The sequence below is a fragment of the Stegostoma tigrinum genome, chromosome 8 (genome assembly GCF_030684315.1).
Source record: "Stegostoma tigrinum isolate sSteTig4 chromosome 8, sSteTig4.hap1, whole genome shotgun sequence".
Classification (NCBI taxonomy): domain Eukaryota; kingdom Metazoa; phylum Chordata; class Chondrichthyes; order Orectolobiformes; family Stegostomatidae; genus Stegostoma; species Stegostoma tigrinum.
The window spans coordinates 43,475,939-43,490,246 of NC_081361.1; the positions used below are offsets into that span (position 1 = coordinate 43,475,939).

The 14,308-nt window shown below is 42.9% G+C and overlaps 1 protein-coding gene across 3 annotated transcripts in view; it reads right to left on the reverse strand.

Annotated features, from left to right (window-relative positions):
* The window catches only part of niban1a (niban apoptosis regulator 1a), a 134,900-nt gene that overhangs the window by 59,527 nt on the left and 61,065 nt on the right, over positions 1–14,308 (reverse strand). For 2 of the 3 annotated variants that reach the window (XM_048538898.2, XM_048538896.2), the window contains 2 exons: positions 9,187–9,301; positions 2,365–2,532 (listed from right to left, as the gene is read on the reverse strand). In XM_048538898.2, coding sequence (XP_048394855.2) covers positions 2,365–2,532; positions 9,187–9,301 — 283 coding nt within the window. The remainder of the gene's footprint in view (positions 1–2,364; positions 2,533–9,186; positions 9,302–14,308) is intronic. The other variant, XM_048538897.2, reaches the window with a different exon arrangement.

Below are 14,308 nucleotides of genomic sequence, written 5' to 3' on the forward strand. Positions count from 1 at the left end.
CTATTTGAACTGGTTTACTGCCACCATCATTAAATATGCAGTTTCTCAAATATTTTTCTTGACAGGTTTGCACTAGAAATCTGCTTCTTTTGTACTATTGAAAGGGTCGTTATTATGTTTTGTTTCTTTGCTGATACTCTTTACACTAACAATTATCAACAATTTTCAATAGTTGCCTCTATGTTACATTGAGACTTTATTTTCTCCTCAATTTCAATTCCAGGCCATCAAATTCACGAAGGGATAATTGGGCAGCGCCACAGCAACTGTAGTTATGAGCCAGATGGGAAGACATAGTTGTTGCAGAAAGCAGATCTTCCTGGCTTTAGTGTAGACTTCCCTGGAAATGCTTACATGTGTATGCTGAGTCAGGACATTACCTATTTAAGCTGACTGCAGGGCTAACAAAGTATTGTGCAGTTTGCCCCTTGTGACCTTTTATAAAGGAGAAAGGGCATTGAGATCAAACAATCTAATTTGTGTGCGAAAAACCATACTCTAATATTCAGAAAAATACAGGTCCAAGTTTTCAACCAGGATCAAATGCACATGTCGCAGAGCGGGGACAAAGAGCTAGACAATAACGTGAAAGAATTAAATGATCCTGAGCTCTTCTTCTTCCAAATGTAGACATCTTTATTGGATTCAAATTGCACAGCCAGAATACAATTATTGTGAGGTGGCTTGTGGATGAAGAATTCTGGCCAAAGACTCAAAGCGGTCATCCAATCTTTTGTTCACTACTCAACAAACATAGAAGATATCAACAAGAGCCATTTGGTCCTTTAAGGTGACTTAGCCACACATGGCTATTCTTCTACCTCAATGTCTTCCTGCACTGTTCTCATTTCCATCAATTCCCTTGACGTCCAAAAAATCTACCAACATCTGTTTTCAATATACTTCACCACTGAATATCTACAACTGTCTGCAGTGGGAAATTCCAAACCTCATATTCATGGCCAATTATCACCTACTGGATGATATGTGTGTGTGATTGGCTGACAGATGCTGCACCGAGCTGATCTATAGTGTTCCTGTGGTTGCCTAGGATGACATGGGGAGAATGGCCACTTAGTTTTGGTGTACAAGGACTGCCAGCATGTACAAACAGTAAAGTCACCACAGTCATTATGGGCAGATAACTGGTGATGGCTTAACTGGAGGTTCACTGTGCCTTAGGTGAAGAGAGAGGTTAAGAATGAGGGTCCTTCATGGTACCCTGAGCCAAAATGAGAACAGAACAGAACTTGTACTTTTGGTGTCATTCTGCATTACAAACCAGCCATCTAAACAACTGTGTTCAGCAATCACCCCACAGAATAGTAGTTCAGCATATGCCACTTGTTCTTCCAGGAACATCTGAAGTCAATGCCCGTTGCAGCATATAGTGTGCCTGGCACTGTTTTAGCTTTTTGACCATCCTTCATCTGTGGTGGTAAGTGTGTCAGTGCAGTCAGCTAGAAACAACTGCAAACTCAGGGAAAAGAGTGAAACTACATGATTCGTACATCAGACCAATTCACCAGCAAGAACAAATGCAAATAAAATAGCTTAAGCATTTTAAAAACAGAAAATACAGAAATAGCAGAAAATATGTTCTTTTTCCAAACCCCCAGCTTCGGAATCTCTTTAACATATTCTAGGACTGTATTTTGAGACAGTGGCTATCCACTCTTATCTATCAAAGATAGATTTACAAGATAGGGTCACTAGAATTATAATGAAAAGCAGCTTTCAATTTTGTCCATGATGCAATAGCTGAAACTGCTGCTGCCGTTGCTGCTATCAGGTTTGATCTGTGTCTAATTACTTTTGGCTTTAGAATATAATCATACAGCTCAGAACAAGATAATTCTACTAAAATCTATTTGTTTGGTGATTGGCACAGAATGAAATTGCTCTCCTTACAGTAGGACATGTCTGTAAATGAAGAAACATTTTTAATGAGAGGACTGCTTCCTCTTTCCTTTCAATTAATATTACAGTTTAAAATTATACCTTTGAATCATGAGAATTGAGTTTCGATTCTTTCATCGGTGTCTCAGATACTCACTATTTATGTGATAGTTGCTGGGAAGTCATGTCATTTTCCTTTATTAAAATTACTCATGTTACCCAACCACTTTGGCAGATGTTTTCCTTGATTCACCATGAGAGAAAAATCAACAAAACGGATAACATCCAAATTGCCAATAGTCTACATTTAGAACTTGTTTTGAAACACCACAAAACCTGCTAAAATCTCTTTTCTAGAATGTAACAGACCTACTGATTTTCACTGGTAGCTGGGTTTTGATGTTAAGAAGATTGGGAGAATGCCATGAATCATATGTGGATTTTAGTTCATGACATCAGACTTACCATAATTCAGGTGCCGGATACAATCATTGAGGACAGCCCAAAACTCCCGCTGAGTCTCTTCATTCTCAAAACAGAAGTAACTATGCTTTCGGTATGGGTGCCACAGGTACACTGAGTATTGGGTGTGGTTAACAAGAAAGCTCTGATTACCATCCTTCCCACTGGCTGCTGAAAAATAAGCAGAATTAGCATGTTATTAGGAGAGGAAGCATAAATAAAATCACCATGCCTTGGCTAATTGGTCTAAGGGTATGGTTCGTGCTACAGGAGAGTTGAGGATATGTGAGGGGTCCCAGGTCAAAATCCCTGATGAGCTCTCACATTTGGTAACTAGCTCCTTTATGGTTAGGGCGTCCCTGGTTCAACTCCCACCGACTCCAGAAGTGTGAAATGAAATCTCTGAAGTTTCTTTAGAAAACATCTAGGAAGATGTTTCATTCCGTCACCACAGCCACCATAAAAAGTAACTTCTATCCAACAAAGCCTTTAAGTGCTTTGTGTAGTGAGCAGCAACTTGTTTGTGTATGAGACAATTAAACATTTCAATATGGTCACACACACACTAATTTAAAGCCTGTATGGTGATTTGGCTATGTCTTAGGTAGACCAGGGACACTGAAAACTCTAATATATTAACATTCTGATCCTTTCATTTAGAAGCTCACCTATATTTAATATCTAAAAAGCACAATAATGTTTATTAAAAACTTGTTTCTAGGAGGTGGATGTCACTGATTGGCCAGCTTTTTTTTATTGTCTATCTCTAATTGCCTTTTAGAAGATAATAGTGACTTCCCTTCTTGAGCTGCTGCAGCCCAGCGTTGCTTGACCACCCACAGCGCAAGTTGGAAGGAAATTCCTGGATCTTGCCCCTACAACAGAGAAGGAATGCTGAGATAATTCCAAGTTAGGATGCTGCGAGGGTTGGATAGGAAGTTTCAGATGAAGGTGTTCTAATATGTCTGCTGCCCTTGTCCTTCTGGATGGTAGAATTTGCAGGTTTAGAAGGAGCCTTTGCAAGTTGTTGCACTGCATCCTAAATATGACATGCGTTGCTGCTACTGTGCATTAGTGGAAGGGAGGGTGAACATTGAAGGCGGTGGGTAGAGTGCCAATTAAGACCATAAGACATAGGAGTGGAAGTCAGGCCATTCAGCCCATCGAGTCCACTCCGCCATTTAATCATGGCTGACGGGCATTTCAACTCCACTTACCCACACACTCCCCGTAGCCCTTAATTCCTTGCGGGATCAAGAATTTATCAATCTCTGCCTTGAAGACATTTAACGCCCCGGCCTCCACTGTGCCCCATGGCAATGAATTCCACAGGCCCACCACTCTCTGGCTGAAGAAATGTCTCCTCATTTCTGTATTAATTAAGAGGGCTATTTTGTTCTAGATTGTGTTCAGCTTATGAGTGTGTCGGAGCTCCAGTCATTCAGGAAAGTAGGGAGTATTCCATTGCACTCTAACTTGTACTTTGGAGATGGCAGATGGGCACTGGGGAATCTGAAGGTGAGCTACTCATCCCAAAGTCCTCAGCCTCTGACCTGCCCTTATACCTACAGTTATCATATGGCTGGTCCAATTCAATTTCTGGCACAGGCCAAACTATAGTGACAGGACACATTTGTGATCTAAAGATGGATATCTCGCACACGTGTGAATGACTTCAATTTTCTACTCATTCGCCAAAATTATCTTCAAACTGCCACCTAAGCATTAAACTGACATCACTGATCAACCGTTAATTTTCCTAAGTTTTGAACCATTGAATGATTAAAAAGAGCCTGCATTGATATTACGTTTATTCTGATGATGAGACATCCAAAAGCACAATAACGTCACTAATGAAGTACTTTTGAAGTTTAATGACAGTTGTAAGTGGCCAATTTGTGCTCAGCAAGCTCCTACAGTCACTATCTGATAAAGAGCAGATAATCCGTTTCTGGGATGTTGACTGAATATTTGCTTTTGGTGAAAGTCACCACAGTCCCACAGAATCACACGTTGCTCTTCTTTGAAATTGTGCCACGTGACAGTTTGCATCCACTTGCCTTGGTTTAACATCACATCTGACTGATATTGGACAGAATTTTCCCAGCCCTTGAATGATACAGGCAATAGTGAGTCAATTGGGAAAACATGGCAAGACCAGAAAAAAAAAATTCTTGACAACGAGAAAAAATAGTCTGTTTTTCCACAAGATTTGAATAATGGGATGGGAATCTTGCTAGCAATCAGCATGAGGTCTACTTGCATCATTGAGATCACATTATTAACTGTTCTCACCTCACTTATATGCAGTTTACTATCATTGCACATGGCAGAGAAATATTAGAAAGTGACAAATACCAAGATGGAAGTGAGAATGGCTACCTGGTGCTGTGTACTCCACTGGGCCTTCACCTTGCGCGCAGCCTCAACACTTCCCAGTGTGTTCCATGGACAGTGACTGTCGGGAATCCCCATCCATGAGGCTGGCATCTGACAAACACCAGCTTCACCACATCGTCATGGCACATCTCCAATTCAGAATGGAGCTCAGCACTTCAACACTGCACTTTGAAGAGCACCAACCCCTTACATTGTAATGCTGCTGGCAGGCCACTTTGCACAGACAGACATGCTTCTCTCTCATGGATTGGAACAGGGTGCATCGCAGGGTTCTTAGCATGTGCCCTTAATGCTCACTCACTTTGTGCCTAAGAATGCTCACATGCCTTGTCTTTTTGAATTTCGCTGCTTCATTCAGAACTTAGAGGCTCATGGTTCTTCTGTTTTACCTTGCTTTTTCAAACAGGCACAAAGCCAGGCAGCTTGTCATGGTTATCAGCAGCAATCAGTTAAGGGAATGGACATATTCTTGTATGACACTGTGCGATATCATGTGCCAGCAGTTTACACAGAAAACTTTGGCAGTAAAAGCAAGAAGGCAGATCATCTGAATCGTGATAAATTTGGAAAGGGAGGAGATAGAATGAGACCTCAGTGTTCTGATATACCAGTCACTGAACATATCCACCAGAATGTAATCCCAAATGTAATCTAGCTAAAACACTCAGCAAGGAGTCGGTATCTGAGCTAGAGAGGGTGGGAGCAGTAGCAAAGAGACAGTGTGTGAAGTAGCAGAGAGAAGGTGGCAGCTGGATGTGAGTTTGCTCGCTGAGCTTTAAGGTTCATTTTCAGACGTTTCGTCACCATCCTAGGTAACGTCATCAGTGAGCCTCCGGTGAAGCGCTGGTGTTATGACCCGCTTTCTATTTATGTGTTTAGGTGTCCTTGGGTTGGTGATCTCACTTCCTGTGTTGATGTCATTTCCTGTGTTGGTGATGTCATTACCTGTTCTTTTTCTCAGAGGGTGGTAGATGGGCTCCAAATCAATGTGTTTGTTGATGGAATTCCGGTTGGAATGCAGAATGAAGATGGCAGCACATACACTTGCACAACCCACAAGGTCATTAACTACATCCTGCACCCACTGGTTGTTCCTCTAGTCCATGGATATCATACTGACCTAATTGGCAACTTCAGAGCAGGCTGGCAGGCTCTGGTGCTATAGCCTCCTCTGTCAGTCCTGTGCAAACAGGACTGCCCTCTTCTCTGCCAGGCTATCCACCAGAACCTTCATGTCCCTGTCAAGCAATGGGAGTGCCAATGTGCCGTGTACAATGGTTAAGGGGAGATCCTGGGTTGCAGTGATTAACCAGGGGTACAGCTGGGTTTTAAGTAGTACATGATGGGGGACCTGGAAGGGCCAGCAATGGAAAGTACATCTCTCACTGGACAGCACAAGGTAGAGTGGGCATGGTGCCATAGAGGTGTGGTGCATACACAATGTGGTCAGCAGTGTAAAAGTAGATAAGAAAACATGCCAGAGCTTATAGAGAGAAACCCTCTATGAAGCTCTCCAAAATTGATTCTTAGCTGATTTTATCTCTAATGCTCCAGTACTCCCTTGCTGTTTTGATTTCTTGTGCTGAAGCCCTGGAATGGGACTTGAACCCCGAACCTTAAAACTCAAACACAAGCGTGTGACAAACTGAACTGACATTAAGGATAGCACAAAGAAAAGAGATTAAAAAGTCATGTTGACCTGCTCAGAGTTAGTGGGCTGACTACAACGGCTTTTGATGTGTCTAAGATTGACGCACACGTGGTTCAGCTATTGGCTTATGCTAAATTGCTGTGGTTTCTCAAGCTGTTTTTCTTCTAAACAGATCATTTGACTTTTTTCAAGTTGTGTCCATTTCTCTCCCTGTGTACACTGCAATCTACAAGCTACATCTCTGCACTTTTTTGATCAGAGATTGGTGAATGGATCTCTCAATGAGACAAGCTCTTCTTCACTCCTCCCCTCACACATCCCCAGTGGGAGAATTCTCAACAGGAAAGCCAATGTCTCTTCAACACAAGGATGGGAATCTGAGATCTGTCACCAAATTATTTTGTCCTTTATCAGATTTTAAAATTGCATAAACACAATTTAGTTTGAAATACATGCCTGAAAACCAATCACTTCTGAATCCTTTTGACAAACAAATGATCAAAATCCCCAAAGGTTATCTCTCAAGACAATAACATGTGCAAGTCCCAGGTACTGGGGAACCTGCCTTTTCAATGTAGGCTTCACAGCACCAGCAAATGGTAGCATTCACCTTCATCTTCAGGTCAACAAATGGAGAAACCACATGTTCTACACTGGTCTGCCATGTTCACATGGTGTCTATGTCTGCCACAGGAGGAAATCGAGTTGGTGCTTGGGGCAGTGGGGACAGCCAATATTTTGGCGCCACACTGAGCTGTGCATTTCCATCAGAATCATGAGGCTCCCTTTCCTCTGTTCATTGTAATGGTCCTGCAACCTATGGAAAATAATTATCCAACTTATTGTACTATCTAATTGTACTTTTGAGTGAAAACATTCAACTTCTGTCTGCAGCCTCCCAATCTAAACTGGCAGTTTAGGGTGGCACAGTGACTCAGTGGTTAGCACTGCAGCCTCACAGTGCCAGGGACCAGGTTCAATTCAAGCCTCGGGTGACTGTGCAAACTCCACATAGACATTCTCCCCGTGTCTGCGTGGGTTTCCTCCGGGTGCTCCGGTTTCCTCCCACAGTCCACAAACATGTGCAGGCTAGGTGGATTGGCCATGCTAAATTGCCCGTAGTGTTCAGGGGTGTGTGGGTTATAGGGGAATGGGTCTGGGTGGGATGCTTTAAGTGGTGGTGTGAACTTGTTGGGCAGAAGGGCCTGTTTCCACACTGTAGGGAATCCAATCTAATCTAATCTTGTCAGTTTCACATAGGGACCTAGGGATGCAGGGCTGATTGATCTCAGTTCACTCTTTCCAATGCAGATTTCAGAATTTTAAATGTCAATTCTAGTGGTTTTTATTGTATTGGAAAGCTACTAAATAGCTTTCTCCCCACCCCACCCCACTGCCTCGTACGGACTCTGATTCACTCTACGTGACACTGGATACTTCCACAGATATGGACCCTGACAACATTCCACAATGGTACTGAAGACCTATGCTCCAGAACTTCTGCTTCCCTAGGCATGCTGTCCCACTACAATACAACACTGATATCTACCTGACACTGATATCTACCTTACCCAGATACGTTCTACACATGAAAAGCAGAACAAATCGAAGCCGGACAATTACTGCCCATTAAGTCTACTCTCATCGTTAGTAAAGTGGTGGAAGGTGTCATCGACAGTGCTCAGCAATAATCTGCTCAGTGACGCTCAGTTGAGATGCCACCCAGGGCCACTCAGCTCCTGACATCATTCCAGCCTTAGTGCCAACATGGACAAAAGAGCTGAATTCCAAAGGTGAGTTGAGTGTGACAGCCCTTGACATCAAGACTGCATTCAACCGAGTGTGGCGTCAGGGAGCCCTAGCAAAATTGGAATTAGAGGGAAATCTCTCCACTGGTTAGAGTCACTATAAGCACTGGAAGACGGTTGTGATTATTGGAGGTCAGTCAGCTCAGCTCCAGGGCAACTCTGCAGGAATTGTGCAGTGTAGTGTCTGAGGCCCAACACATCAACTGCTTTAACGATCTTCTCTCTACGAAAAGATCAGAAGTCACTGATGACTGCACAGTGTTCAATGCCAACGGTACTGAAAGACCAGTCAACGACCATCTCCAATAAAACGGAATCTAACTATCACTCTGACATTTAATGGCATTACCATCACTGAATCCTGCACTATCAACATTCTAGAGGTTATCACTGACCAGAAACTGAACTGAACTAGCCATATAGTGTCTACAAGAGCAGAACAGAGACTAGGAATCTTGCAGCAAGTAACTGCCCTCCTGACTCAAAATCTGTTCACCAGCTACAAGGCACAAGTCAGCAGTGTGATAGCATGCTCCCCACATGGCTGGATGAGTTCAGCTCCAACAACACCCAAGAATTTCGGCACCATCCAGAACGAAATGGCTCACTTGAATGGCACCACATCTTCCAAACCCACAACCACTAATATCTAGGAGGACAAGTACAACAAATACACTTTAACATCGTCACCTTCAAAGAACCCCTCTGACCCACTCATTACTCTGACTCAGAGATAATCATTATTCCTTCAAAGTCACTGGGTCAAGCTCGTGGAACTCCCTCCCTCATGGCATTGTTGAAGATGACAGCTCAACACCACCTTCTCAAGGAATGAGCGATAAATACTGTTCCAGCCAAAAATGCTCCCATTTCATGAACGAATATAAAAAATCTTTGGATGATCTATGCTGAAAAGGCTGTGGAAATCAAACTGCATTAAAATGTTGACAGCTCCAAGTTACTCACCACTTGGATCAGGGAAATACTTGTCCACCAATAAGGCATATTCAATCATTGATGTAAGCACTCTGTAACCAGTTGGAAGTTGTTTACATTTTGGCTCTCCTCCCTTCTGATAGACCTAACACAGGTATAGACAGCACAGAAATAGCAATCAGTGTCCATGGCAATGCTAAAGTGTTCTTCTGAAAATTTGTATTGAGGCAAATATTTAGACTGACAGATCCTTTCCATATTCCATAGCAAGATATTCCGAAAACTACTGCAGTGACAGAAAACTTGATTATTGTTGGAATTGACCCCAAACATTTACTAGAATAAATGACCCAGCAAAATAACATCTGGAGATTAGATCAGTATGAACTTTCAGGTTGGGTGTCACCTGAAGACATGAGGTCCAGCCCACTTTCAGATTCAGGCCTGTTAACACAGGTAGGTAGTGAGTTTCAGTCACCAAGTTAGCATCAGGCTGCAGCTCTCTAAACTGTTCCAGAACCACAGTCAGGAGGTAAGATTCGTATGTACTGGTAGCAATCCTGCAAAAATCTTTCAATTCTCAGAAAGTCTCAGAGATCTGGAAAACTGCCAATGCAACAAAAAGGGGAGGCAAAAACAGGTAACTATAGGCCAATTAGCTCAACACCCGTCATTGGAAAAGTGTTTCACTGTATTATGTAAATTATATTTTATTTATTACGTAAAATATCATATCTATTATGAGGGATGTAATAGTGGAGCATTTACAATTATGTAATATAAACAAATAAGGTCAGTGTGGCTTCATGGAAGGGGGTATCACTCCTGACAAATGCATTAGTATCCTTTGAGTACAAAACAAACTGTACAGATAAAAGAGGAACCAATCGATGCAATATATTTGGATTTTCAAAAGACGTTCAATTAAAGCATGCAAGGCTATTCGACAGGACAAGAGCCAACAGCACTGAGAATAGCATATTAGCATGAATTAAGGATTGGCTATATAATAGACACAGAGCTGGGATAACGGGTTGTTTTCATGACAGCAATCTATAATTAGTGGAGTGCCTAAGGGATCAGTGCTGGAGCCACAACTATTTACTATACACTGATGTCGTGGATGAACAAAATACTATACCAAGTTTATGAACGACAAAATATGTGCAGACGCAAGTGTGGAGGATCACACAGAGAGTCTGTAGAGGGATATTGACAGATTACCTGAGTGGGCAAAAGCAATCTGGCAGATAGATAGGGGCTTCATGCAAAGTGCTAGCATAGAAATTTGTTTGGTAATAGGCAACGGTTAAGCTGTATATATCCCTCTGCAAAGTCTTTGTATCATCCTCACCATTTGCATTCCCACTCTTTTTTGAATGCCCACATTCTCTTGAATTTTATAGCTGGAGTAACACAATCATTGCAGGACCTCAATTTCAGTTCTTCAATAGCCTACTGCCTGTTTTGGATGGCAGTATCCATCCTAACACTTTATGAAATTTGACTCAACCAGGCAAGTAAGGTCCCTCGCAAATTTTCTACTCCCTGTCACCTGCTTTCTGGATAAGAACTGATTGGCAACTGGCAATCTAATGACATATAATTTAAAAAAATTAAGAGCCATTCATTTTTAATTCTAAGGAAAATAACGCAGTCATACTGAAGTGCTGCAACCTTTTGCAAAGAAAGAAAATATATAGTGTACAAGGGTGCAGTTAAACAAATCTTTAACAAGTTATATTTAACAAATGAGATAAGGTACAGATTGGAGCAGGAATGTTAAGGACATTAGTGTCCATTATGTCTCTCATCACAATATACAGCAACTAATAATAATTAAATACCAATGAAAAGAGTTCTTAGTAACATTCACTCATCAAAATATTCTTTACTTAAGTAACTGAGAAGATGGATGGTTCACCATTGAAAAGAAACAATCAGAAATTAAGGCTTCCTACAAAAAGAAATTCCGTATGGTTTTGGAATGATCAACTAACGGAAAGGAAAATCATCCTGCATTATTTTACAGATTGATGTAATCAATCCTCTTAGCAATGTTAAAAACGACCTCTTGAAATCATCTACAGTTGGCTTGGCCAAATGTATGTTCTTACTTCTGTCACAAAGCACACATCACTGGCCAAGAGTTTGCAATTAATTTTGAACAAGTGGTGCTTGCATTTCAACATATTTCGCTTTTTGAAAATTTATTCAGTTTGTGGGATGTGGGCATCACTGGCTGGCCAGCATTTATTGCCCATTCCATAGTTGCCCCTGAAAAGGTGGTGCTGAGCTGTCTTCTTGAGCCACTGCAATCCACCTGCTATGGGTTGACCCACAATGCCATTAGAGGGGGGATTCCAGGACTTTGACCCAGTGACAGTAAAGGATCAGCAATATATTTTGAAGTTAGGATGGTGAGTGGCTTGGAGGGGAACTTGAAAATGGTGGTGTATCCATATATCTCTTGCCCTGCCCTTTTAGGTGGAAATGGTTGTGGGTTTGGAAGATGCTGCCTGAGGATCTTTGGTGAATTTTTTCAGTGCATCTTGGAGATAGTACACACTGCTGCCACTGAGCATCGGTGGTGGGGCGAGTGCATGCTTGTGGATGCAATGCTAATCAAGCGGGCTGCTTGGTCTTGGATGGTGTCAGTGTTCTTGAGCATTGTTGGGGCTGCACTCATCCAGGCAAGTGGGCAGTATTCCATAGCACTCCTTACTTGTGCCTTGTAGATGATGCACAGGCTTTGAGGAGTCAGTAAGTGAGTTACTTGTTGCAGAATTCCTAGCCTCTGACCTGCCCTTGTAGCCATTACATTTGTGTGGTGAGTCTACTTGAGTTTCTGATCAATGGTAACCCCCAGGATGTTGACAGTGGGGGATTCAGTGATGGTAACACCATTGAGTGTCATGGGGCAGTGATTAGATGGTTTCTTATTAGTGATGATCATATTTGTGTGGTGCAAATGTTACTTGCCACTTGTTAGCCCAAGACTGGGCATTGTTTAGATCTTGTTGCATTTGAACATGGATTGCTTCAGTGTCTGAGGATTCATGAACGGTGCTGAACATTGTGCAATCATCAGCAAACATCCCCACTTTGGAGCTGTATTGATGAAGGGAAGGTTATTGATGAAACAGCTAAAGATAGTTGGGACTTGGATGCTACCCCGAGAAACTACTGCAGAGATGTCCTGGAGCTGAGATGACTGACCTCCATCAACCATGACCATCTTCCTATGTGTCAGGTATGACTCCAGCCACCAGAATGTTTTTTCCCTGGTACCTATTGATTATTGATTCCAGTTTTGCTTGGGCTCCTTGATGCCACATTCGGTCAAATGCAGCATTGACGTCAGGGGCTGTTACTCTCACCTCACCTCTGCAGTTCATCTCTTTTGTCCATGTTACAGCCAAGGCTGTAATGAGGTCAGGAGCTGAGTGGCCCTGGCAGAACCCAAACTGGGCGTCACCGAGCAGGTTATTGCTGATGAGGTGCTGCTTGATAGCACTGTTAATGACGTCTTCTATCACTTTACTGATGATCGAGTGTAGGCTGATGTGGCAGTAATTGGCCACGTTGGATTTGTCCTGCTTTCTATGTACAGGATATAGTTGGCAATTTTCCACATTGTCAGGTAGATGCCAGTGTTGTAACTGTACTGGAACAGCTTGGCTAGGGGAGTGGCAGGTTCTGGAGCACAGCTCTTCAGTACTATTGCCAGAACGTTGTCTCCGACCATTTCTTGATATTACATGGAGTGGATCGAATGGACTGAAATCTGGTATCTGTAACATTGGAGACCACTGGAGGAGGCCGATATGGATCATTCACTCGGCACTTCTGGCTGAAGATTGCTGCGAATGTTTCAGCCTTATCTTTTGCAGTAATGTGCTGGGCTCTTACATCATTGAGGATGGGGAGAGTTGTGGAGCCTCCTCCTCCAGTGAGTTGTTTAATTGTCCACCGCCATCCATGACTGCAAAGCTTAGATCTGATCTGTTGGGTGTGTGATCACTTAGCTCTGTCTATCACTTGCTGCTTATGCTGTTTGGCTTGCAAGTAGTTCTGTTAGGTGGCTTCACCAGGTTGACATCTCATCTTCAGGTATGCCTGGTGTTGCAGCTGGCATGTCATCCTGCACTCTCCATTGAACCAGGGTTGATCCCCTGGCTTGATGGTAATTGTTGAGTGGGGGCTATGCTGGCCATGAGGATACAGTTTGTGCTGGAGTACATTCTGTTGCTGTTAATGTCGCACAGCACCTCATGGATGCCCAGTCTTGATTTGCAAGATCTTTTCGAAGTCCATCCCATTTGGCACAGTGATGGTTCCACACAACACAATGGAGGTTGTTCTCAAATGTGAAGGTGGGACTTGGTCACTCTTTCACTTTAATGATGGTCACTCTTACTGATATTGTCGTGGACAGGTGTATCTGCAGTTGGCAGATTGGCAAGGATGAGATCAAGTATGTTTTTCCCTCTTACTGGTTCCCTCATCGCCCAGCCTAGCAGCTATGTCCTTTAGGACCCGACCAGCTCGATCAGTAGCACTGCTGCCAAGGCACTCGGTGACTCACAAATTTAGACTTTGAAACCCCCCACCCAGAGTATGTTTTGTGCCCTTGCCATCTTCAGTGCTTCCTCCAAGTGCTGTTCAAATTGGAAGAGTAATGATTCATCAGCTGAGGGAGGACAGTATGTGGTAATCAACAAGAGGTTTCCTTGCCATGTTTAATCTGAAGCCACGAGGCTTCATGGGCTCCAGAGTCAATGTTGAGGACTCCCAGAGCAACTCCCTCTTGACTGTATAACACTGTGCCACCAACTCCGCTGGGTCTGTCCTGCTGGTGGGACAGGACACAGCCATGGATGGTGATGGTGGTGTCTGCAACATTGTCTGTAAGTTATGATTCCATGAGTATGACTACATCAGGCTGCTGCTTGACTAGTCTGAGAGACAGCTCTCTAAATTTTGGCATCCCCCCCCCCCCCCCCACCCCCAACCGATGTTAGTAAGGAGAGCTTTGCACAGTCAACAGGGCTGTTTCTGCCATCATCCTTTTTGGTGCGTAGGTCAATGCCCAGTGAACCAGGTGGGTTTCACGGTCATCAGTCTTACTTCCAGATTTTTTTAAAAATTG